Below are 24393 nucleotides of genomic sequence, written 5' to 3'. Positions count from 1 at the left end.
TTGGCTGCACTGTGCATCCCATCTTACTTCAGTGCAGGTCACAGCCTCAAGGCACAAATTCAAGAGCTGTTTAAAGGGATTTCCAACATTATAGTGTGACTATTTTGTGACTATGAACACATTATGGCTACAACAGCACAAGTATTCTGGTGGAAAGGACTCTCACCCAAGAGGCAAAATCATGCTGCATCCAGTGCTTACTGAACACCTGGGCTAGGGACAGACATTCGAAAAGCCCGAGCCTGAATTGATTCACTCTTTGCAGGTTAGTCTAAGCTGCACATCTTAAGCTGATTAATAACCGGACAGACATTCTCTGTTAAACCAGAAAATGCAGCCACATGCCTACAGTGGCTCAAGCCAGAAGCTGGGGGGGTGCTAGAGCATGCCTGCCAGCCACTGCCAAAGGGGAGGGAAGAGACACCTCCTCCAAGGCTCTCACTCCTCCCTGCTGGAGCAGAGGGGGCGTGGCCAAGGCACCAGCCAGGGCTAGCACAACACACGGGATGCTAGCCACTACAGGCGGGCGGGAAGGAGCAGCTGCTGCCAGACTGAGGAGTGAGGATGGGGAAAAAGTCATTTCTCTGAAGCAAGCATGTATTGAACACAGCAATTTGCAAAGCATACAACAGGGAACTACCAAAAATCTTTGCCTAAGCTAAGATACAGCTCAGTAAAACACAGCATGTAAAACTTAGTCTAAGTCAAACTGTAAACCAGGAAGACAAAATTAGTTTTACTAATCCTGACAGCAAAGCTTTCCTTACAGCCAGACATTCAGAAAGGCTTTGCTTAGGTATTCCCACCTTTTACATGTTCTGCTTTATAATGTAAATGTAGCTCTCTGCATTCTTTAGGGAAGCTGTCTGCAACTTCCCTTAACTACATCTCCAGCATGTGTGATGATTGTCAGGTCTTTGCCAACACTTCCCACCTCTCAGTCTCGTCCTGCAGGTCTTAGCTCTGGGCTCAGAGGTGCAGGGCTTGGATCTGCACACAGGGGACTAGCTTCCCTCTCTCCCCCTGCTCCAGGACATGCTGTAGAATTAATCCCCTCCCTGCCTGGCTGCAGGTAAATCGCAGAGACTGCAGCCAAACCCCCGGGGCCTCTGGGGGAGAGAGGGGACAGAGGAAGGAATTAACTGCATCCCTGCCTGGCTGCAGGCAAGCTGTGGAGGTGTGGCTGCGGCTGGCAAGCCCCAGCTGCGGTTCCCAGGGTTTTCCAGTGGGGGGGGAGAGGAAGGAGGGAGGGATTTGCCTCGGGGGCCATGGCAGGCCAGGCCACACCCTGCCCCTACTTTGGTTAGAGAGCAGAGGGGAGAGGTCAGCCCAGCTCACTGTAGCAGAGACCAGAGCTCTGCCCAGCCCAGAGAGCATGCCAGGATGCTGGGGGAGTCTGGTTTATTTTCTCTCAGACAGACATTGCATAAACCGTTGAGTCAAATCAGTTGAGACTGATACTACATTCAACCAGGTTTATCTCAAACCGGTTTTTGGCCATTTTCAAACTTGTTTATGTGCACTGAATTCCTGTGCTATTATGGGTTTAAACTAGTTTCTGATCACTTAAACCTGTTGATGTGTAATGCCTGTCCCTAGCCCTAGAGGTTTTATAGTGCTAGTGTTGTTATATATGAACACACTGCCCAAAGAATCTCCTCTGGTATAAGCCAGTTTCAAGCTTGCATAAAAATATTGAGTTCAGTGAAGTCACATCCTGGACCTGGAACTGCCAATGGAGCCTCAGAGTCAGGCTTTCAACTTCTTGGACAGCCTCAGGCATGGTTTACAATGGTGTTATGGACAACAGCATTGGGCTCATGTGCTGTCATGCAAAGCATGCGTAATAGTGTAAGATACCACTGCTCAGCTACTTTGGCCCCAAGAATCATGCGTAAATCCCAGATTGTTATTTTCTGGGGAGCAAGGTACAGAAACTCATGCAAGTGAGAGGAGGAAGTGTTGCTTGCAACTAACCACCAACAGCTTGATCCCAAGCCCATAGAAGTCAAAAGTTTCCTTAGTTTGCCCTCCCTGGAGTTTTCATTGCCTTCACAGTGGTCAGATGCAAGACCATCATGTCCTTTTTAACACCTGCTCTTAACTGCTTGACAGGTCTTTGCGTTTAATAAAAATTCAGCTCATGTTTGCCTGAAGAGAAAATAGTTTTTTCCAACACCACAACAGTTGTTTTCACTGGAGAAATTCATCCCCCTCCAAATGCTTTTATTGTTTTCGCATGGTGAAACATAACCCTGAATGTCTCTGAGGAGGTTCCAGAGAGCATTGCTCACGCCATTTCAACTTAAAACACAATTCCCAAATTATAAGAATATAATGTGTTGGCTGCAAAATCCCCAGGCATTCCACCCTCCCCCACAAAAGGAGTCTCCCTAAATTCTTATGTCAGTGATAACCATCAGCTAATGAATAATAGCAGAAGCACAAACATTGAGAGAGACCCAAGTACTACATCTAACAAATAGGACTGGGCTGTCACTGAAGGAACCAGAGATCAAAGGGAACTGACTGACTTCACTCCTTTGTTGCTAGACTGGAGTGATTTTTCTGATGCATGGTAGGTGACTATTAAAATGATTTACAGAAACATAATATTAAATTCTTCCCAGCAAAGGTGTTCAAAGCTAATCCCCCTAATATTAAAAAAGGGAAAAACAATAAACATGGATTGAATAGCAAGTATGTGAACATCCGTGCATGAACAAAGTTGATTTGGACAACTAGATGTCAATGATCCAGGTGAAGGCTGTTTACATCCAGTTAGATCAGCAAATAAAATGGACGACTTAGGGTGTGTCTGGACAAGGAATTATGCTGGGATAGCTGTTTGGTTTTAAGTTCAGACTCCACTGGATGAGCCTTCAAATGTAAAGAGGCCAGTAAGAAGTGGGGCCTACTCATGTGAGGGAAAATGCTTTCCTGTATCAGTAACCAGCACACATACACTTTTCTATATGCCATTGTTGAAGAAGTGAAGTGAGAGGTGAATTTAGGGAAATGGAAATGGCATAAAGGACACAGAAACAGTAAAAATAATTGAAAGGCTAAATGAAGAACTGTTGTGGAGTCATTCCAAAATGATCGTCTCTAATTGAAGATGTCTCTCCTTTATTCACTAATTTCTGTTGCCTCAGATTTAGATTTTGCAGCCAAAGAAAAATAAAAGCTGTTTTTGCATTTTGTACTCTTTGTGGATGGAGTTTCTTCTAGGTGTTTGCCACTGACAAGAGAGAGATCATATTCAGAAACTGTTTGCCAGGGTCTGAATTCACTTCTGATTTGTAAAGCCCATATTACCCAGCTGAATCAAGTAGAATTTCACACTGCAAATATTTGTCCTCTAGTTCTTTACTGAGACGAATAAAACCTACGGTGGTTCAGATGGACACTTCCTGATCAGGAGCAATAGGTTTCTAATAATGGTAGCCCTAAGAGCCAGTCAAGCATGCAGCAGTTCTAGGCACTGTATAAAAAGTCCCCTTGTCTCGGGGAGTTTATATCTAAACAGATAAGACACCTGTAGGGTGGAGAACAGGCTGTAACACAAGCAAAGCACATAACGCATTGGCAGCAAACAACATATTAGTTCTGTGGTTGTGATTTTGGGGAAGGGACGGTGTAAGGTATGTTATTTAGGAGGGGATAAATTAAATGGAAAGAAAATGGAAGGTAAGGAAGAATGGAGATGAGAGTTCAGAGGATCAACGTGGAGTGAAGCTGAAGTGAAGGGACTGTGGGAGAAGGTGAAAGAGAGGTTTGGATCAAGCAGTTAATGAAAAAAAGAAAAAAGTCTGGTCAAACTCCAGCAAGTCCTCTGAATGCCCAAACGTCTCTAGCGTAGGAGAAGGAAGTGGAGTCACCCCTGAGTCTTTTCCAGATAGGGTTCTTCTGTATAGTTTTGGGTACACAGGAAAACTGGTAGGAAGGAGAAGCATCCCTGGGTGGTCCTCATTCTACCCTGCCTGTTCTGGCTGCTCTGCAGCAGCTTGCACCAGCTGGAGTCTTTGGTTGCTCTTCTCTACAGTTTTTTTCCTCAAGATCAAGTGGGAGCAGGGATACAGTTCCTGCTCTCATTAACCACCCATCCTTTAGGCATACACAGTAGTGCAGCTGCGAGTTGACCTTAAGGTATTTGTCTTAATGGTATCACAGAGCATCCAAATACATTAGCAAATCTTTGGATGCTTTTGTACCAACCTTACCACAACAAACAACAAGCACCACCAGTACCAGGGGAATTCGTATTTATTTGTGGGGGCAGAGAAGCTAAACAACCCTCCCATGGAAGAGATGATCGTTATGGATCTGTGCTGCATTATAGGAGCTGGGCAGCTTGATGAAGTTTGCACTGCTATTTGTCATGCTGTACCTGACTGACAATTCAACTGTATCAGATTTCCTCTGTCTGGGATGCTCAATTGAACCCTGTTCACAAGGACTAAATTCACTGAATATTTTCCCAAAAGGAAAGCAATAATGCACTGACCTTGGCTTCCAGAGTGTTTAGTTTTTCAGTCATGTCAGCAAGTCTTGTGCAGTTCATACATTCTAGAAAAAAATAAGATATAAACCCAACATTATCATCTTGTTAATGAATGAAAACAGCTATAATATCCAATGTCACAAGTAACTCTGTCTCCATGCAAACTTTTAATCCAAGATCAAAAAATGCTTAAGGGCTATTATTTAAGTAATAAGCTCTCTTGCACAAGTCAGTGACCACAACCATGCTGGTTGTTAATGTAAATAAAATATGCCCATATTTTAAGCCAGATGCTTTATAAGGAGCAAAACATTAACCAAGAAGGTTAGGGGTGTTGTTTAAAATGTTTGCCTGGTATACGGAAAATGACTTGCCTAACTCAGGGTTGCAGTTGTGCCTAATTCCAGGTCAATATTTTTAAAGGTTTGTGTTTTGTTTTTTTTAATATATGCAGGAAAACATAAGAAACACTGAAAAGAGATTTAACCAACAAGGCAACTTCCCATCGGCTTGCAGAAACTCTGTATTGTACATTACAAGCTAGCAGAAAGGCTCCCTTTCTCTCTACAGTAGAGACTGGCATGTCCAGCCATCATCTCTGCTAGGATCAAGCGTGAAAAGGAGAAACACCGCACAGTGTGGAACATGGCAGAGAATCGCCCGCTGCTTGCAACCCCTCATTCCACAACCAATCCGTGTCGCACTAAGCATCTGGTGGCAACTCCCACTGATGCCAACCATTACTTATTATTATTTGTACTACAGCAGTGAACAGGGATGCAAATCATGAACACCAGCTGTACAGTGTCATGAAACAAGAAGTCCCTACTGCAAAGAGTTTACAGTCTAAGTAGATGGATCAGGTCCTAACAGCAAGAAACCCTTAACTGAACAAAGTCCCCTCACAAACTCTCTTTTCAGTCCACTAGCATCTATAAAACTATCCACACTGGCATTTTGAAAACTGCCTAAAGGAATTAAGCACCCAGCTGCTATTGGTTCCTTTGAGACCCCCCCAACTTAATACCAAGCTGCATCTTGCAAACTAAACCCCCCAACTGCACAGGCAGATTTGGTTTACAGGAATCCCATTACTATTCTGTATTGAAAAAGGATTTTTATGTTGTCAACAGGAAATACCGCTTAATTTTTTTCGTCCCAGCAATAAATCTTGGACAATAATTTTTTTTCTGGCATGAATTGGCTTATACATATGCAAGTGCCATAACTGCATTGTCCCAAAAGGCAAAGAAAGGGGTGAGGCTTGTTTGGCTTGGAACTGTCTGTGGCGTGTAAAACAGGGAATTATGTTCTGCATGTAACTGGCTCCATGCTTTTGATCTTACTCATCCACATAGGAAGATAAGATCAAGTAAACCCATTGTTCCACAGAGCCAGTAAGTACACCAGATGCTTTACAGCGCAAATAAAATATGGAGCCCTATTCTCCTCTTGCTTGGCCAAAGCTATTAATATATCTCCCGTTCATTTCAGATGGACATGCCCTCTAACCCCCGTTTTGAGAACTCACCTTATACACAGGATTCAGAATGCCTCTTTGCATGGGGCAAAATTTCACCCAGCTTGTAGGAATCAATCTCACCAACTGTGCTGCCAGAAGGTCAAAGAGTATGGCCCTGATTATTCAATTGAATATGCTTGCCCAGACCCCTGTGTGCTTGCCCAGACCCCTGAGTAACCTGCATGTCTGTCTGTAGGACTGAGGGTTAATTTCAGAGCTGCCATGAAGCAGGACAGTAATGAATTATGTGATGGGACAGGGTGAGGAAATGGGTTATGGCAATAAAATCATGTGGACTCTGCGATAGTTTGCACTTGCAGATGTGCCCCTTTGAGAAATCTAATGCTAATGAAAACAAATAAAAATCAAAGAAAATTAACAGCCCAGAACATGATGCACAAAGAACAAATGTTATCTGTTAAATTAAGAGCCACTTCATTTTGACTCTAAGGATTTCAGGCTGCTCTTACTAAGGAGCAAGGAAAGTCAGCACCATCCAATGTCCTAAATTGGCCAGAGAGCTAATTAAGTTTCAGGTGGGTTTGAATCCCACCTTCTTCCCTTTTGAAGTGTACAAATATTCATATATATACCCAGACTTGTTGGCTTAAATGTAAATGTCTTGGACAGAGGGCACATAATGTTTACGAAGGCAAACTCCTACTCTAGACAGTGCTTTAAAAATGAAATGCTAAGTTAAAGCTAAGTAACAAAGTAATGATCAGCAAAGCAAACTATCTTGGTGGTCAAGAAATATAGATATAAAGGAAGAATTGCCAAAAGTCAAGCTGAGTTAGGACTCACAAAGGGTATTAAAACAAATACCAAAAGACTCCTCAGGCATATAAATAAATGAAAACAGGAAAAGTGGGGCCATTTTGCTGTGAGGATTGGGTAGTAATTCAGTATAATCTAGATATGAACCAAGAACTAAATATCTTTCTTCAATTTTCAATAAGAAGCATGATGCTGAGCAGAGTGGGTAGCAAATGCAAGATGGAGAATAGGAATGTGGTTCTGGAAGTGGAAATAACTATCACCAGGTGGAAGCAAAACTTAGAAAACTTCATGCACTCAAGTCAAGCAGGAAGGGCAAGTAATCTCCATCCCAGGGTTTCATAAATTTGGTAAGCAAGTATTTTGAATAAACCTACCAAGAGGGAGTGGTACCATATGAATGGACAATAGTAGATGTTGTAGCTCTAATAAGCAGGGGAAATGATTCAGATCATTACAGCCTAAATATGCTTTAGAATAATTGCTGAAGGGCAGAATAATTAAAGATCTGGAAAGAAATGGGGTAAAATGCAACCTGGATCTACCAAAGGCAAACCATGACATACTATTTGGCAGCTTTTTTCTAGACAGTACTACGGTACAGCTTATCTCTCTGGACCTTAGTAAAGCATTGATACAGTGCCACATAAAGGACTATCAGTTAAGTTGGAGGTGAGGATTAATGAAGTTGTAAAGCAAATAAGGAACTGGCAAAACAGGAGATAGCAGGCAGTGTGACAGTAGAAGTATCAGGTTGGAGAGAGGTTACTACTGGAGTTCCTTAAAGATAATTCTTGTTACTGATCTGAATATTTTCATGAAACAACATTAAGGCAAAGCTTACAAATGTGCTGATAATGGGAGCCATCATAAATACACTGGAGGATCAGGTTGTCATACAGAAAGAACCAGATGATAGGACTGGGGTAACAGAAACAGGATGAAATTCAATAGTACAAAAATGCAAGGTCATGCACTTGGAAACTACTAAAATGTCAGCTATAAGCAGAGAGCTCATCAGTTGGAAACCGGTGAGGCAGAGAATGACCTTTGAATAATAGACGATCAAGATGACTATGAACCCCCAGTAGGATGCAGCCATAAAAAGTCAACTGTAATCTTTGGATGTATCAGAAGTATGTACAAAGAGACTTGCCGAATGCCATTCTACCAGCTACTGGTTAGACCGCATATGGTATACCAGATGCAATTTGGGTAACCTGCATTCAAAACTCAATCTGGAAGAGATGCAAAGAAAGACTGTGAGAATGAAGGGAAACAGGAAGTCTATTATTGAAAGGCGTTTGGGTTGTTTAATTATCAAAATGAAGGTTCAGGGTCATAGATACCACAGAGGAAGGAAGAGCATTTTGGGGAATCCCTGGCACCACAGCTGCCGCACTTTATTAGCTTGTGCCGGATCCAAATTGGTTGGGCCACAGCTGAGCACATCATAAAGATGTGCCCCATGGCAACTAAAGATAGAAGAGTAGAGACCAGGAAGCATGGCTGCAGGAGAGCTGGCTCCAACTTGAGCGTGCTCTGGCAGGGGCGAGAGGGGAAGAGCAATATTTGCTATTCCGATTGGAGGCTCAAAGAAGCCTCACCATCATGGGACCAGCTGCATAGCACTGGGGAATTGTTGGCATAAAGTGGAGGTATTGAGACAACAAACACTTCTCTGGGTGAATCAAGGGAAAGAACTGTGAGTCCATTCCATTGGTGTGGGCCCTGGGAAATGCATCAGCGGGCAGGCCAAAGTGATGCCCAATGGGGAAAAGTCAGGATTTTTGGCACTAGGCGTGACGGGCAGGACGGTGAAAGCCCACTGAACTGTGTCAAAGCGAGCTACCAATTTTTGAGAAAAAAAGCAGTCCAATTATGAGGATGGGGCTATCCCATCACCTGACGGCACTCTACCTGATTTGACTATAAGACCACGTTGGCATAAGGGCAGGGTGTAAGGCAAGGTGGAGCTCCAAAGGAACAACGTGATGCTCGCAGAAGCAGGAGAGCAACATCAAGGATCCTCCCTCCTTATTTAAAGATCAAGTGAGACGGAGGGTGTCCAGTGTGTCCTGCTAATATGAGCCAGTCAGGTCAAGCTGTCAGGCCCTAGGAGCTGGCCCTTGGAAGACAGGACACCTAAACCTCAGTGGCACACCCAGACAAGGCACGACTGCCTAGATATGCTATAACAACTGATTTGCAATTGTGAACGACCTATGAAGAATGAGGTTGGTTTTCCTTCTTTGCAGATCTCAAACAGTATCTGTATAATTTTATAATGGCTATTAAATAGGTACAAAGTCTTAGGATTCCTCAGCTAAGAATTGGTCAACAAAATAGGTATGTTTCTACCCTTATTTACAGTAACTTTAAATGAAGGGATCTCTATTGATTTCAGCAAAGTTACTCTTTAAACTTCAGTACATCAGTAAAAGTGAAAGGAAAAAAAATCAAAGTAATATTTTCAACTGGGCCAGTAGGTACAGAGTTGTATAGAGCAGCAAACAGTCTCCTACCATCTCTGCCCCACTGCTTACTACTTATACCCAGAATCTATACAGAAAATAAAAAGGATGTAACAGTCCTATACAGAAAATAAAAAGGGAAACAAGATGGCCTCTGGTCAGCTGCTCAGTAGATATAATTCAGCATAGCTTCATTGACATCAATGGATCGAGGCCTTGGGTTTCTTCCCTGAAGAAGTTAACACCAAGGACCTTTGCAACATTCACTGAGAGCTGGGAAAGAAAAGTGTTAGGTATAATTACTCATGTGTAGTGTCTTTGATTTCATCAGTAATACTTTCACATGTATATACCTGTCTCTCTCTAATATACACAACCTAAACTGCACTTCTCAGACACAGACCTCAAAAAGGATTGCAAATGCTATTATCTCAGTTTTAGAGACAGTGAACCAGAGCCACTTAACAGCCCAGCAGACAGTCTGTGTGAACAGAACCAGAACACCATTTACTTTTCCTAACCTATCAAGAAAGTGTTATAATTCTGTCACAACTGGCTACTATCAGGATTAATAGATTTATATTTTCAGCTGTTGAATTGCTATTATTATTTAAAACACAGGGATGTGTTAAGAGGTTAGTAAAAACTGAAACATTAATGCCCACTGATTGGTTTAATGGAACTTTGATTTGCCAAGAAATAATAGAATACTGTTTTAGTCAATGGTACAAACAACTTTCTATAAATCTTCAGTAAGAATACGAGATGAGTAGTAACACTGGTACAAATTTGGAGGAATACTAATGAACTTGGCCAAGTAACTCTGGGGTTATGGTGATGTAACAGAAACTGAGAACTGGCACTTATCCTTCTTGGGAAGAAGAAATGACCTTTTAATGTGCATCAACCTGGAATTCCCATGGTTAAAACTTGCAGCAGCAAAGTGATATGAAAAAAACAGTAGTTGCTTCATGAAAAAGGATAGATGGGTATGTGAGTGTGCCTCTGCTGTCCCCTTTGGATGCAGAGAGAAGTTAAATTTGTCTCATGATCAGCCGCTTGAAAGCGCTCAATAGCCGTGCCCTTACAGAAATGGACAGCTGCAGAGTGCTTTAAAAGTGCCCAATTAAGTGAGTTTATGAACCCTCTAAAGTGGAGCTCCCATCCCCTAACCCCCTGGACCCAACAGCAAATGTCTGTTGGGTTGAGGGGATTGCTGTAACTCATGGTACTTTTGATTTACTGTGGGGAGCCGCAGGTCTGTCTATGCCCTTTTGAGGACTGAATACCAACAAACGGGGGGGGAAAAATGAAAGAGACCTGTGGAGCCTAGCCAGGGCCTGATCCATGCTTGGCTGGGTGGACTACCATGGACACTAGCTGAGTCCATTCCTATCCCCACACCATCTCCATCAGCCTGGTTTGACCCTTATAGCCTCTTATGTGGATACACATCTTCCCAAAATAGTTTATCTTCTGGCACTTTGCAAAAGCTTTCCCCAGAACTCCTGAAGAATAGCAGGCTCAGGCTATAAATCATGGCCAGTCCAGGGCATGTCTTTTCAACACTTTCTCCCTAATAAGAGTCAGATATTGGCTAGATCAGCTTTATTAATTATGCTCACTATCAAATATAGTCATATATATTTTCCTTAACAGGGCTTGAGCATGTGAAAGCTGAAAGGCTCACAGCACCCACGGACAGGAGATCTGGCTTGGTCCAGCAGTCTCTGATCTAAAGAAAAGCCAGTGATAAGAGGTCAGAGGAATGGGGAAGGTGATGTTCAGTAAGGGGATTACTCTGATCAAACAGAAGACAAACCACAGGCAAGTCAAGAACTTGGAAGAAATCACTGATTAGGTTTCATTGAGGACTATTGCCCACTAAGAACTCTGGAACAATTACTCAGAGCTGCCCTGTTAGGTGTAGTTTACTTGTAGCCTGAGATGATTAAGGCTCTTCTAATAATGATGCTTTATTTAAAGTCATGATGATGACCACCTGCTGCATGCCATTTTTGGATTAGATTTTCAGCCTTCAGGAAATACTTGCTAACAGGACCAAACTGATAGGCGTCTCCAAGAATAAAAGGTGATGGTGGATAAGATTTTCAACAGGCAACTAACTCACATGGGACAAATCAACAGGAGTTAATAAGGCACTTAAAAGCCATTTGTGGGTTTGAAAATCCGTCCCTAACATTTCAGTTCATTCAGCTGCAGTGGACATGTGTAATTCTTTGGTTGTACATCCTTCACACACTTGATAAGCCCACAGGGTGCAGTGCATATAGACACATACATGCCTATTTACATAATGTTTTAGGACAAATGCTTCCTTCCACTTCTACAGTAAAGAGCAGCTCCCGGCTGAGTCAGTGTGGAAGAGGCAAGCCCCAGAAGACCTGGTTTCCTTTTCCCCTTTCACTTATGGTGCAGTAGCTAACACCAAAACAGCCACCCCGACCCTCTGGAACCATTTGGTGCCTTAACATTAACTGTTTCACAAATTTACTCAGCTAGCATCTCTGAACAGCAGAAAGATGCAATGATACTTCTACAGGGAATGACTGAATACCATGCACCATTCAGTGCCTGAAAGCTTGTCTGGTATCTCTCCAAACTATAAAGTTGGCCCAATAAGAGATATTACCAAACAGCCCTTTCTTGTGTGGTCCCTGTACCACCATAGCTACAGCAACACTATTCTGTATAATGCAAGTAGTAATGAAGCTTCACAACTTCTCTCCGGGGTTAAGGATAACACTGGTATTTTACCAATGAGGAAACCGAGGCAGAACAATATTAACAGACCAATCCCAATGTCTTTATTTTATTATTTTAATCTTTCCCCATTTTTACTTCAGCATACTCCCAAATAATGGAGTAAAACTGAGATAAGGACATCAATATTTAGCCTAGATTGATTTACCCATCACACTGAATTTATGGCAAAGTTCCTTAATGTTCTATGGAGTCCCAACATCCAAGGTTTGGCACTGACCACTAGATAGTGCTTTGAAGAAAGATGCTCAGCATGATCAATAAGACAATACTTGTGCACTTCTCAATGTCTGTTAAATTACATTGAAATAAATATAATTTACACAAGTTCTACAACTGATTAACAAAAATGATGGAAACAAATAGTTTCCAATGTGTGCAGTTTTAAATAACAATTAGATTTCTTAATGAAACAAGATTATTCAAAGGAAAGGAACATGCAGGCGCACGCATGCACAATATAGATGATTGGAACCACAGTCTTAGCAGGACTGGAATAAAGCAGGATGCTATTTCACCTCCTTCCAAATATATCTGAGAGGTGCTGCAGTGTTTTATGACCTAGAGATCTGAGCTGCAGGGCTAAGAGAAACTGCACTTGCATAATCTGGGGGCCTGGCGACACCTTATGCTATGAACCACACAAATATTGATCAATGTTGGTGCTAGTTTGGAGTAGTCACACTCTTAGTTTAGAAACCTCTGACTGTCCCCCACCTCCACAGCTCTGACTTGCTACTAGAGATCTGGTGGGCAGGGGCAGGGCTAGGAGCTGTAGTTGTGAATTGCCACCAGAGGGCTGGTGAGCCAGGACAAGCTTCTATTTCTGCTCTACAGGCAAGGACGTGAGAGATCCTGGGATACCAGAGGACTTCAGCTTGGACCACACATCTGTGGGGAGTGGCCACACCTTAATGGAATAGGAGCTGGGTAGTGCGGATCAAAGATAATCCTGCCCTGGAGTGGCATAACTTTGAGCCACATAACAAGTGCTTAAAACTACTTTAAGGTATTAATGTCCAGACAATCCAGGCATCAGGAGCCCCAGGAGCTGCCCAAAATTGTTGTGTAACGAGGCCCTGGGAATCATGTTTCCCTGACCACTGAATGCCAAGAAGTAACACCAAGGTGACATACTGATTGTTCCCAAATGGAAGTTGCCAGCTGTATATCATTTGGGACTCCCTAGTATAGTAGCATATTACATATGTTGAATCTAGAAGCTATTGGCTTACTCTTTTTCCCCCCAAGGACAAAATATAGTCGTTCCACTGATCATGTCCATAATGCATAATAACGCTTTGCTCTTTTACTGCACCCTTCGCAAAAGGATTTCAAGGCAACAATAGCTTTTTTCAATTTTTCTGAAATTCCCCTAGCATCGCAAGATTTGTAAAGAACACCAACAGAGCTCCTTGGTCAATTCTTTTAAAACTCTGGGATGTAAATTATAGGGTCCCAAGGATTTATAAATAGTTTAGCAGTTGCTGTTTAACGTCCTCACTGCTTACTCTTATAGAAAGTATCTCATCATCACTGTAAACTGTGAATGTACCATGAAACTTCTTACTAATAGGAGACAAAATATTTATACTGTCTATAACAAGGATTTTTTCAATATTTCTGCCTTTTCAGCATCACTAATAATGTTATAGTCTCTATTGAGTAATAGATCTATGCCTGGCATTTCATTAGTTCTTGATTAATTTTTTTTTTTTAATCCTTTTTGTTTTTAAATTAGTGAAGAAGGCAGGGTAGATGTACACCTCATAAACTGCCTTACAGGGACTGCCTTCACAGCATCTGATAAAGTTAGCCACTGCTTACAAAAACCTTATGCTATACATCTTTGATTTAGTTAGTTTATAAAGTGCAAATTCGCTTTGCCTCCTGCCTGACTTCAGACTAACATGGCTAACTACCACTTAAATCTACTGGACATAGACTATTCAGTTACAGCTTCAATTTTTTAAAATAAGTCTGTTTTTCATAAATATTAATTTGTAGTCTTTGGTATAAACTCCCCCTTTTCCACTTATATTATATATTCTTCAACTTGTATTTGTGCATTCACTTCTTTTCTAAACAAGGACTTTTCTTTTAGCCCTAAACAAGGACAGTTTTTCTTGATTGTGAAGGTGAATATTGTGAAGATTTGGGCATTTAATAAACTATTTGTAAACATAGGTGGGCAGGACTTCTCAGCAAATAGTAGACTTGTCAAAAATGCAGTTTCAGAGGAAATAAAGCTATTTGTGAATTGGAGTCAGATCCAGAAAACAATTTCAGTCCAAAAATGGGGGGCAGGACGGGGGGAGGGGAATTGAAAACTGTTTAGTATTTTGTTCTGCCATATTTGTAACGATTTTGATATTTTCCAAATGAAACATTTTGGCATTTCATTTTCATTGTGGGATGGGCATTTGCGTCATAGCTGATGTATAGTAAAAAACCAAAAAAGTGTGTTGGGGAAAAAGGGAAGTGGGGGGATGATTTTTTTTTTTTTTGATGCAAAAAGCCTAAAAATCTTCATTCCCATTTGACCCAAACCAATTTTCTGTCCAAGGTTCTTGGTCTGGCTAGTGACCAAAAACATCTATTATTTACCCAACTCTATTCTAAAATAATCCTCATTATGCACATATCTATCTATCTATCTATATCTAATTGCCCTTAGCTTTGGGAATGTGGCTCTTTTAAAATGCTAAGTCTATATACTGTAGGTTGGAACTTGGGAATATATTCTGTTTGCACATGACATGTAATTAGGTCACACTCATTTGCTGATGGACAACGACTACTTGGTCAATTCATCTTTATCGGTCAAAAAGACAGCTCATGTAGAAATGTCCTAAGTTTGATGGAATACTTTTGTGTGAGAAATGTATTTTTAGAAACTCCCAGGACATTTTATTAGTGGCAGCATGATAGCTTCAGCATGAATTTCTCCCTGCCCCTGGATGCAAGGGTTTCAGAATTCCAGTTAAAGACACCCAGGGTCTTTTTCAAAGGTGCTGAAGTGCTGCTGTCCTTATTGATACCAACTGGTGCTACACAGCTATTAAGCTTCACTGTCTTCTCTTCCCTCTTATCCCCATGGTAATTAGTTGTCTAATATTTTAAGCACGTGGAAGCTGATAAAAAGCAGTACAATAATTGCTGCAGGGAGTGTTATTAGTGCGCACATACAAATCGGCCTTGTTACAGACAGACAAGAACACACACAAACCAGGTTAAATATCTCTATCCAAAAGGGAAAAATAATCCCACTTCATCAAGTGCAATGAATCTCTCTACTCTATATCCTGCCAGCGGAGTGGAATGCAATGGAGAACACATATGAGAGAGCCAGACCAACCACCAGAGGAAAAGTATCCACTCTCTGGTTTCAATAGACATTGAAGTCAATGGCTCTTGCCGACTCTTACAGCTGTCAGACCAGGCCCATTGCGTTCTGTCATCATCTTTGCTTCTTGACATGGAACAGATTCTTATTATATCACAATCAAGAATCACAAAACACACAATATCCCCTTATACTTGGTGCCTGTGACAGTTCATTCGCTAACTGAACAAGTGACTGGGTTCATGTTCCACTTAGGAGAGATTGTCTCTCTCTCCTGTTTCACAAGTCAGCAGGGAAAAACACAGGGTAAAAAATGAAGTACGGCCAGGAGGCAGAGGAAAAAGTAAAACATGGAAATAATGTGAAATCAGAAAGCAGACACGAAGAAAGGAAAAATTCTAATAGAAAATACCATGTAGTCACAGATTTCAACTTAAGACCATTACAATCTTCTAGGCTACACCTGTATAAAACAGGTCACAGAGTTTCATTCAATAATTCCTGTGTCTAGGCAAATAGCATGTGGTCGAACTGGACCATCTATCTCAGAAAGCCACCCAGTGTGAATGAAAGACTTACAGTGTTGGAGAATCTACTGCTCCCCCTTGCATGGGGACTCAGGGGTTAATGGTCATGTTAAAAATCTGAATCTTATATTCATTTTCTATTTTTTTAACTTCAAATCCCACCTTTTTTGGATCTTGTTATGTTTTGTCTATTCAGATTAGAGATACCCAGTATTCGTTGCCCCCTCCCTACATAGGTACTTATACACCAGAAGTGGGCAATTATTTTGAGTGGAGGGCTGCTTAATGAGTTTTGGTGAGCTGTCGAAGGCCGCAATTGTAGCCCCACCCCTTGACAATTGCCCTGCCCCCTGGTCTTGGGACTGGAAGTCCGGCCCCAAACCTTTGCCACTAGAAGTCCCTCCCCTTGCCCCCAGATGTACTTCTTTTGGGACAGTGGGGCTTGCCACCTTGGAACCAGAAAAGAAAGCCAAATCATATACTAAAAGTCAAACATCTACTAAAACATATTTTAATTTTATTTCAAAAAATATTTTTGTTCTGGTTTATGTGTGTTAGCATAGTATATATAGAGGTGACTGCATAATAGCTCAAAAATAGTCTTACTCTTATATATTCGGTGTGGGGGGGGGAGTGGGATGTGGTTGTGGGGGTGAGGGTGTGTGTATGGTGGGGTATGTGGGTGGCTGTGTGGAGGGGTATAAGGGGGTGTGGCTGTGTGTTGGGGGGTGCAGGGTATGTCCTGGGGTGTGGGTATGTCCTGGGGTGACCCCCCTCCCCATTGCGCACAGCCCCTGCTGAAACGAGCAGCAGAAGCACCAACCAACAGGCCCTTGGGGTGTTCATGGCCTGCTCAGGCACAGACACTGGGCAGCACATGGTTCCAGCCAGTTCTGGGAGCTGCACAAGGTGGCAAGGAATGGAGCCAGGACAGCCCACCTCTATTGCGTGGGGCTCCCTACAGCACACATGCAGGTCCAGGGACTTGGGCACCACTAGGGAGAAGCCCTGTGCACTGAAGCTGGCTGCATTCCCCACTTCCAGCGGAGTCCTGTGATTTGCATGTGGCGGCAAGGAGCAGGGAAGGCAGCTGGCTCCATCGCATGGGGCATCCTCCCCGTGGTACACAAGTACCAGGAGCTGCACATGGGCCCTGCATGATAAAGGCAAGCCAGCCTGGCTCTGCTCCTTGTCACCATGTGCAGTTCCCCAAACTGGCTGAAGCCATGTGCTGCCCAGCAGCTGCACCTGCATGGGCCACGAGCATCTTGAAGGCACACCGCCTGCTGCTGCCACCACTGGCAGAGGCTATGCACCATAGGAAGGGCATGTTGGGGGGGGTCCCCACACCCCCCACCCTCCCTCATACCCCACAAATGCCACCCACACCCTGCCCACGCAAGCTCCACTCTCCTGGAGCCCAGCTGGGCATGAGCTCTACACTCCCGCCAGCCCCACACTCCATGCTCCTGCCCAGATGCAGCTTTCCTAACTGGTGCCCAAAGCTAGTGCTGCATCAGGGACACAGCAGGAGCCACGGGAGACCAGGGAAGCTGAGCAGGTCCCCTGCATGCTGACTGGGGCTGGGGCCCTCCCATGCAGGAGGGTTTGAGAGAAGCATGCAGGCTAGATGAGGTACAATTAATTGATGGGTGCCCACATGCCAGATGAAACCAACTGGTAGGCCGGATGCAGTCCACAGGCCATATTTTGCCCGTCCCTGTTGTACACTGTAAAAAGAAATGTAGTTGACTGACTCATGAGGCCATGTTGCACATTACATTTAGGATGTGTTAAGTGCACTTAAGACATGAGTGTCCGCACATTCAAGCAGTAAAACATATGCTAAGTATGACAGCACCATAGCAAAATTAGGCCTCTTTTGCTGGAGGAATAGTTCAAGACTGTTAAATCCCACATGTTCCATTTTCATCTGACTGTTCCATGGAGATAATGCAAGCATTTTGTAGTCCTGGGGCTGGATCCAATATCAGCTGATGTGGGTCCCAGCCCTGATGTCACACCAGTCTTGAACGGGCCCCAGTGTGGTACTGGGGCTGGGACCCACAATCAGCTGATTGTTGATCCTAGCCCTAGGACTGCACCAGTTTCAACTAGCCCTGGTGTGGTGCCTGTCCGTCTCAGCCCCTGAGTCATGCCAGAAACTTGAGCTGGTCCTTGTGCAGTCCCAGGGCTGTGATTTAGTCAGCTGACTGCTGGTCCCAGCCCCAAGATCGTACTGGAGGTGGTAAAAGACCTCCCTCCTCCGTGTTTGATGCTCCTAAAAGCTATGTTTGCACCACACTGGAGATAGTTCAAGACTCCAATATGGTGCCAAAGCTGGGACTGATAATCAATCTACTGGTTGTCAGTTCCAGCCCAGGGACTGCACAGAAACCAGTTCAAGATTCCAGTGTCATGCCACAGCTGGTACTGGAGCTGGAGATCATGTTAGAGATAGCAGTAAACATTACCATTTGACTGTTCAGAACACATTGTAATTTTTACTTTGGCACACATTACAAATTAAAAAAAAAAAAAAAAAAATGAAATGTGTGCTGGGTGTTCCAGGCAAGACACCCTGTGGTTTCAATTAAAGGGAACACGAAGCCTGAATTCACATGAATTTTTACATCCCCTTTCCCCCACTATGATTTCTGCTGAATCATAAAAAATAAGAATCATCTTACATCATTATATATATGCAAGCTGTAGGACATTGCTTTAGTTCAGCTGTAAAAACCCAGGCCCAAAAATGCTCAGCTTGGGTGTACATAATTCACTTAGATTGCAAACTTTTTCAACCATGGCCATTTTTATTCAGTGTTTGCACAGAACTTCAAAAAACTGTTGTGGTCTACGAGTGCGGCTCATAGGTACTACCTATACCTCTAGGGAATAAGAACTAATTGCAGAAGAACTTCACCCGTATGCATTATCAAGGATGCAACCCTTATTCCTGGTTTATAGATTAGTGTGACAGGCTCACAACCACCATACCAGGCAATGGGCATGGCCTGCCCCTTGGGCTGGGTTTATTTGTCCATCATGACTTGCTGTTTACACTGGGTTTTACCTCTGGAGGTGGTGATCAGTGGTTCTTGTCAGGCCCAGGGTGACTTTATTGGCATGTCTTCTGTGGGGCTCCTCCTCAACTACATCCCACCTCTTTCCAGTCCAGTGTTTATGATCAGCCTGAGTGCAGCTCAGACATGGTGACAGGGCCTTTTTTTACTGCACTAGGGCCCAGTGAGGATGACGGCCACAGGGGGTCTTGCTGTTGTCCTGTATATGCTGAAAATTACAACAGAACTGAAAAGACAACTTAAATAGCTTTGACAGTGCAGTGTGCAAGGCAACGGTGTCCCTGCACTGTGCACTTTCCTTAGGCACATGGTTGCCTTGATGCTCAGCACCCACTTTGCTCACCCACCTCTAGGTTTGCCGGGTGCCTCCTGGTGGGCTTTCTGATCTGGGGTTCTGCCTCTCCTGCTGCCTGGCCAGGTATGGTAATGCTTTGAGGCACACCCCACCAAGCCTACATGAAGATCGAGGTCCAGCCAATCCCTCGTTGGTGCGCTGTGGGCCCACAGACTCTCTGCCAGGACATGCAGTGCCAGGGAGGCTCCATGCTGGGTTTTCCCCCCCAGCAGATGCCCGCAGTGCCCACTGGGCTGCCCTCTCCCAAACCCACCTGACCTGTGCATTTCTGCGTGGGTCCCCATGACTGCCAGAGCAGTGTTGGGTCTGGGCTGCACAACCTGCCAGCTGCATTGATTAAGCTGGCATTCAGTTGGGCCCATGATGCCCTGTCAGTGACCGAGGCTTCCTGGGTTTTCCGGAGGAATTTAGCCTGAGAGAGAGCAACTGGTTTCCAACCAGTAACAAAGAGTTAATCTGGGTCCTCCCCGGATGTTTTGGTTGTGGGAAGCACATGCACCACTTCTCCGGGCATGCTGGCCCTGGGAGGAAGTGCCAGGTCCTGTTCAGCAGCAGGGAGAGCAGCTGGCTCCGCTTCTGGTGCTCCAACCAGCTTCCATCTCTGGGCTCCCTTTAAACCCAGGGCCCCCAGGTCCCCGACCAGCTAGTGGAGTTCCTTCCAGTCGTGTGGTGCCGGCTAGGTCTCCTGCAGACCGGCCATGTGGATGCCGGCACCATGGTGAGTAGGAAGGGAGTCTGTCACAATTAGCCTTGCCTCTGACTTATAGTAACTAGCCTATGAGAGGTAACTGTACAGAAACAGTATTCCACAAAACACAGCGTTAACCTGAAGGACTTGCTCCTATGTCCTGGTTGCCTTACTGCAGAAATCCTCTTGTTTAAAAACAGTTAGCACCGCTTTGCACAGCGCACCTGGTCACACATTACTGCCACACGAGGAATCCGGGGAGATTTCATTGGGAACCGGGTGAGCGGTAGGGAGCACTGCACCTCAGCCAACCAGGACTCCAGGGTCACTCACTCCAGGCATTCACTCCTGATATTAAGTTACTTTTACAGCTGTGGAAGATTTGTCTATGAATTTTTACCCTCCCTCTGAGCTCTGTGACTTGAGGAGGAATGGGGAAAGCAGTCAGAGACAAGCGGTCCAAAACAGAGTAACACAATTCTCCAACACAGAGATGACACAATTCATCTGCAATAATTGGGGTACGAATCATGTGTCTTAGAAATGTTCTTTCTCTTGCCTCTCAACAGCAATCTGTATTCTCAGCAATGGACTGCAGGACATAAAAAGGTTGTTGGACATTTCAAGATTTTACATCTGCATGACTACAGAATGAATGAGTAAATTAAACCATCCCCAGAAATGAGACACTCTGTTTAGGTCCTAATGAACCACATTGCTATAGTAAGTCTTCTGGCATGGGCAATGGCACCTCTCAAAGACAGGGTCAGATTTCACATAGTGTACCCATATCTCCACTGCAATCAAGGGTGCTTTGTTAACTTATATCAAGTGAGCATCTGGCCTAGCCTGCACACCCAGCAAACTGTAAATACTTAAGTAAGGCAAGTGTTCTGGGACACTTAAACATCCCTAACCTCTGAACTGTTTCAGGTTCATCCGTTTGCATGAAATACATTCTGAAAGGCTTTTGCAAACACTTTAAGCAAGTAAATCTCCCAACCCAAACAATCACAGCCCACAAATCGTTTAAACTTAGAACATTCGCTTATAAATAAGGAGCAGATGTCAAACATCACTTCATTTACAGCAATGGAAATGTTTCTCATATCAATAAATAAGGATTCCTGTGTATGTAACACTCTTTAATGGCACTGGAAATTACTCTGCCAAATGCCTGTGCACTAAGATTAGAATATGCTAGGCCCATAGGTTCCAAGCACTAAAAAAGATAAGTGCTAAGGTGCAAGCTATGCACACATTCAGATTAAGGAAACAACAAAACATTCCCTTTCCAGAAATGCGAACACAAGCAGTATGGAACATGCTATCAAACCATCATGATTTGCTAAAAGCTGCTATGTAATAATGCCAGAGGCATGACACTATTCCCCAAGATTTTCAGCGTGAAAAATCTGTTAGCTCTGGTACCTGTGCATCAATAACTACCTTCTATGTTTTGCTCAGTTAGGGTTGTACGGCACTACCAGTTTAAACTTGAAAAATTTTGTGCATCAAGACAGGCCTATCTAGTAGGGCTGTGCGAAGCTTCGGTCACCGATTCGATTCGGCAGAGATTCGGCGAGATTTGGTGGCCAAATCCCCAAATCTGAATCGAATCAGGAGACCCTTTAATTTCTCCTGATTCCCTCCGAATCAATTCGGAGAGATTTGGAAAGATTTGGTGATTCGCACATAGACACAGCTTTAAATGTTTTTTCTACATACCTTGAGGTACCAGGTGCAGCTCATAAACGCTGCAATGGTAGGGTGGATGGAGCGTCCCATGGGAGCACGGGAGGCCCCCCCGCATGCTCAGCAGCGAACCCGGAAGTGGACCAGAAGCACTTCTGGTCCACTTCTGGGTCTGCCAGAGGGCATGCAGGGGGGCTCCGCCATGTCCCCCTGGCTCAGCGACTGGTGTCTTTTGGATCTGGGGGGGCACCCAGGGTCGTCCTGCAACTGATCACCGAGCCAGGGGAACCTGGGGGCCCCCCTGGCGCACTCCCTGGCGGACCCAGAAGTGGACCAGAAGTACTTCCGGGTTCACCGCCGAGCATGCAGGGGGCTCCCTGCACTCCCGTGGGGTGCTCCATCCATGCTACCATTGCAATGTTCATGAGCTGCGCCTAGTACCTTGACGTATGTAGAAAAAACATTTAAAGCTGTGTCTATGGCCTAATTGCTGATTCTCTGAATCAGCATCGAATCTTCAGATTTGGATTCGACCGAATCTAATCGGGGACAGTGATCCGAATCAACAAATCGAATCACATCCCCCAATTTGAGCCAAATCCAAATCAAATACGGCCTATTTCGCACACTACTACTATCTACCAGGCAACCAAGTGAATCACTCTTCTCTGCAACAACTGTTTCAAATTACACATTACAATGAAGTCTATAAAATAACACTATTATTTTTCACTTATACAGCACTTGAAATCCAGTGATCTCAAAGCAGTTTACAAGTGCCAGGCACAGTTGGGAAAGCTAGACCTAAAGAGATAACTAACTTGCCCAAGATAACAAATGAGTTAATTAAAGAATGATACTGTTTACAAGGAGGCAAGGCCCTTGCCTGAAAAGTGTATAGACAGAATCAAGAATATGGTTCAACAAGGACAAGGACAAAGTCCTGCCCTTAGGATGGAAGAATCCCATGCACCACTACAGATTTGGGATCAACTGGCTAAGCAGCAGCTCTGAAGAAAAGGACCTGGGGGTTACAGTAGACAATAAGATGGATATGAGTCAACAGTGTGTCCTTGTTGCCAAGAATGCTAACAGTATACTGGGCTGCATTGGTAGGAGCATTGCCAGCAGATTGAGGGAAGTCATTATTCCACTCTATTCAGCACTGGTGAGGCCACAACTGGAGTACTGTGTCCAGTTCTGGGTCCCCCACTACAGAAAGGATGTGGACAATTTGGAGGGAATCCAGTGGAGAGCAATGAAACTGGTTCAGGGGCTGGGGTACATGACTTCTGAGGAGAAGCTGAGAGAACTGGGCTTATTTAGCCTGCAAAAGAGAAGACTGAGGGGGGATTTAATAGCAGCCTTCAACTATTTGAAGAGTGGTTCCAGAGAGGATGGAGCTGGACTGTTCTCAGTGGTGGCACATGACAAAACAAGGAGCAAGGGTCTCAAGTTGCAGCAAGGGAGATTTAGGTTAGATATTAGGAAAAACTGTCTCATTAGGAGGGTGTTGAGCACTGGAACAGGTTACCTAGAGAGATGGTGGAATCTCCATTGTTGGAGCTTTTTAAGGCCCAGCTAGACAAAGCCCTAGCTGGAATGATCTAGTTGGGAATGGTTCTGCTGTGAGCAGAGGTTTGGACTAGATCAGCATTTCTCAACCCATGTGTTGCAACCCAAAAGTGGGTTGCAAGAATGTATGAAAGGGTCGTGAACAAACTTTAAAAATGAATCAACAAACTTTAAAAATGGATTCTCCTTTAAAGAAGAAAAACAGGAAATCATGGCTTTTCCCTTGCAGGCCGGCAGAGTTCCAGCCTGTAAGGGGCTGCTTTAGTCCCTGCCCCACACACTGGGGGGCTGGGGGTGGGGGGTAGCAGGTCAAGAGTGGGGGGCGCTGGGTTGGGACTGGCCATGGACTTTTACAAATGGGTCCTGGTACAAAAAAGGTTGAGAACCATTGAACTAGATGACCTTCTGAGGTCCCTTCCAACCCTAATTTTCTATGATTCTAAGAATATGGCCAAAGTCTTTTAGTTCCACATCACATACAAACAAATGCATGAATTAATCCTGTTCTCCTAAGCCATTTGTTTAATGGACCCCACCCAATCCTTATTTTCCCTTATGGTCACTTGTAGAACATGTAACGTACAAAATAACTTTCTCCACCTTCACACTGGGAGCAAGATTTCTTGCAGAAAGGCACTTCTAGTGCACCCTACAACTACTCCTCAGTAGCTTTCCAAGAGGACAGTTGGTGCCATGTAACTTCACTCTCAGCACAGAGCACAGAAACTGCTCCATAGGGACAAGCCCTGGATCACTTTACTAAAATAAAGTGGCATAAAATATCTGTTGATTTTCACACAGTCAAAGACTTATAGTTCTATATTGAACATCACAGCATTGTAGGGAGCAGCCAGCCTAATCCATGCACTGTAGGAATAGGGAAGCCCTCCATATTTCTGAGACCTACCCAATGGCCTGTCTAGGAGAATATCACCCACTGCCCATCAAGCTCCTCAGTGGACATTGGATACAGGCCGCTGAGAGGAAGTGTCAGTTATACAACGCAAGCAATTCAAAAGTTCCCATTAAAAAGCTCTAATCTCCTTCTTTGGGGGGGGGG

At 44.0% G+C, this 24393-nt stretch overlaps 1 protein-coding gene across 1 annotated transcript in view; it reads right to left on the bottom strand.

The window, feature by feature from the left end:
• The window catches only part of COL26A1 (collagen type XXVI alpha 1 chain), a 342088-nt gene that overhangs the window by 60257 nt on the left and 257438 nt on the right, over positions 1-24393 (bottom strand). The window contains exon 4 of the mRNA XM_014525512.2: positions 4508-4569. Coding sequence (XP_014380998.1) covers positions 4508-4569 — 62 coding nt within the window. The remainder of the gene's footprint in view (positions 1-4507; positions 4570-24393) is intronic.

Source organism: Alligator sinensis, unplaced genomic scaffold (genome assembly GCF_000455745.1).
Source record: "Alligator sinensis unplaced genomic scaffold, ASM45574v1 scaffold689_1, whole genome shotgun sequence".
NCBI lineage: Eukaryota > Metazoa > Chordata > Crocodylia > Alligatoridae > Alligator > Alligator sinensis.
This window is presented reverse-complemented; position numbering and strand designations above follow the sequence as displayed.